The sequence below is a fragment of the Tupaia chinensis genome, unplaced genomic scaffold, assembly GCF_000334495.1.
Source record: "Tupaia chinensis unplaced genomic scaffold, TupChi_1.0 Scaffold000465_1, whole genome shotgun sequence".
NCBI lineage: Eukaryota > Metazoa > Chordata > Mammalia > Scandentia > Tupaiidae > Tupaia > Tupaia belangeri.
The window spans coordinates 2,518,263-2,520,581 of record NW_006159974.1 but is presented as its reverse complement, the minus strand read 5'-3'; the positions used below and the strand labels follow the sequence as shown (position 1 = coordinate 2,520,581).

The window sequence follows — 2,319 nt, the reverse complement described above, 5'->3', positions numbered from 1 at the left end:
GAGAGATCTCCAGCCCGAGGACCCTAGTCCAATTCCAACAAAGACCAATCGTGGGCCAGATACAGGCGAGTGACTGTCAAGAAGACCAATTAGATCCTCCGGAGGGAACCTGGCCCGGCCTCTTCTCTCAGGCATGGCTCTACCTACCAATAGCATGGGCGAGAAGGCGGTCCCTTCGCTAAGGAGGAGGCGGGTGAGCCAGAACTTTGAGACTGAAGTAAAGAATGTGACCGTGGCGCGCTGGGCGGGCTGGGAGAGCGGAGCAGGCGCTGCTGGAGTGTTTGTGAGCTGGACGTGTTAGGGAGCTAGCCAGCGTTGAAGGCGCGAGAGAGACCGAGAGGAGCTGAACCACTGCCTGAAGCCAGTGCTCAGGCGATTGACCCAGCCGAAGAGGCCGTGAGGGCCTTTTTCGTCTGCGGAGGCCGAGCCCTATTAGGAGCTCAGTACCATTGGGCTGGGAGCGGGCGGTCGGCTTCCCGGAGCCCCTGGATGCCCAGCTCGTGAAGAGAGGTTGCTCGGCCTGCCAACATCACCTAGTCAGGAATTGTGATGACCAGACCTGTGGAGGTCAGAGGCTAGAAAGGACCTCGTCGCTTAGAGTACTTCCTTCGTTTTACCAATGAGGAAACTGAAGCAGAGGGAAGTGGATGCATTAGCCAAAACAAACAAGTTCTGGACAGCTGGCACTAGCAGTCAGGTCTCCCAGCCCTTAAGGCAGGGTGCTTCCTCAACCTTTACAGTAGCCTTTTTCCATTCCCAACCTCTGGTTGGCCTCCTGGGGTGATAAAGGGGAGCCAAATGTAAGAGGAAGAGGGAAATGCTTTTTTTCTGTCTAAAGATCTTAACATCCCTTCTAGTGGCATAAGTACTTAATATAATCCATATGTCAACAGTTGCCCAGCCACAATTAAGTTGCTTTCTCATAAATCACATCTCAGATGTTGGTATGTTTTAAGGATTATTTTAACTTTATTATTATTTTCCAATTTACCAGAGAGAAAGAGAGAGGGAAAGAGAAAGGAAGCATCAAGTCCAGGATTTGCAACACGGTTAGCCATGTGGGAGTCCAGCAACATAGCCATTATGCTAACTGCTGGTCCCCAGGTGTTGGTATTTCTAACCATTTATTAAAGTATTAAGTTTCCATCTTAGGTATCTCAGCCTAGCTATTTACCATACTGTTCACCATAAATAAGCTTGATTGGGTGGCTGACAGTCTGGTGCCCCATTAAATGAATAATTTAATAATTTAATAATCCTATTAAATGGATCTGTGATACTGTGCAGTGTGGGCCATTTGTCCAACAGGACTGGATTCCTTAGAGTCCCTGAAAGAGCCAACTACTTCAGATTTATTGATGTAGATCTTCTGCCCCTGCCTGAATAGATATACCCCCAACTCCTGCTGCTTCTCATGAATTCACCCCTACCTCCCCACCACTGCATAAGGCAAAACTAATAATGTAGACTCTGGGAGAGGTAAGTTTTCAGAATAAATCCATTCCTTTCTCCCATCTTAATAGGTTGTTCTTCACACATGCAATGATGTCACTGTCCCTCAGGAAAGCAGTCTGGTTTTGGATGTGTTTTTCATGAGACCGTACAGAGTTTGTGCTGAATTGTACCCACTTTCTTCTGGTGCATGCTTTTGAAAGCTAGATGGTCATTAGCAGGGTCACCTTTCCCCCTCACCTGCCCAGAGTTTATAGTTTTTGTTTTGTTTCCTTCTGCTGTTGCTGTTTTTGACTTTATACTCTTGTGCTACAAATCCTTGAAGCCTGCTGAGATGTGAAGAATTCACCGATGTTTTTCTGCAGTTAGTGCTAAAAGGACTACAAGTGGGAGAACCTGCTATTCCCCGAAAGTAAAGGCCTCATCTACCAGTGGTTCATATTTTATTTCTCCAGTAAAATGCACATCCCATGAGCCATTGGATGGCTAGAGCTGAGCTAGAACCAAAAAGCTGTGTAAGAGATAAAGTCCCAGGGAAGGATAGGTCACAGTGACTGGACAATGAGGTCACAGAGAGGTTTGTTTTTCCCAGACTCTAGGGGAAGGGGCCTACCAGGCAGGGGTGATGTCCCAGAGGTCTCCCCAGCCCAGGCCTGGGACATGGTGGGGGAAAGACAGCAGGGCCAGGGGCCAGGGAACTGAGTACGGGAGCCAAGGGGCCCAGAGAGATGAGGGCAGGAGCCGGGAGGGGGCAGTCAGGATGGTGAGGAGAAGCTGGAGACAGAAGCTGCAAACATTCACTGGACTGTGTGGATGGGAAGAGGGGCTGGGGGGGGGATGGCAGCAAGAGTTTGGGGGAGGGGCTAT

The 2,319-nt window shown here is 49.2% G+C and overlaps 1 protein-coding gene across 8 annotated transcripts in view; it reads left to right on the top strand.

Annotated features, from left to right (window-relative positions):
- FBXO24 (F-box protein 24) overlaps positions 1–2,319 on the top strand; it is a 14,704-nt gene that overhangs the window by 1,484 nt on the left and 10,901 nt on the right. For 2 of the 8 annotated variants that reach the window (XM_006155700.3, XM_006155697.3), the window contains exon 1: positions 1,074–2,115. The exons of 1 other annotated variant lie outside the window; for it this stretch is intronic. In XM_006155700.3, coding sequence (XP_006155762.1) covers positions 2,014–2,115 — 102 coding nt within the window. In that variant the 5' untranslated portion in view covers positions 1,074–2,013. Of the gene's footprint in view, positions 1–6; positions 218–1,064; positions 2,283–2,319 lie in introns of those variants that run through there. 5 more of the 8 variants (XM_006155698.2, XM_014590580.1, XM_027774662.1 and 2 more) reach the window with 5 other exon arrangements.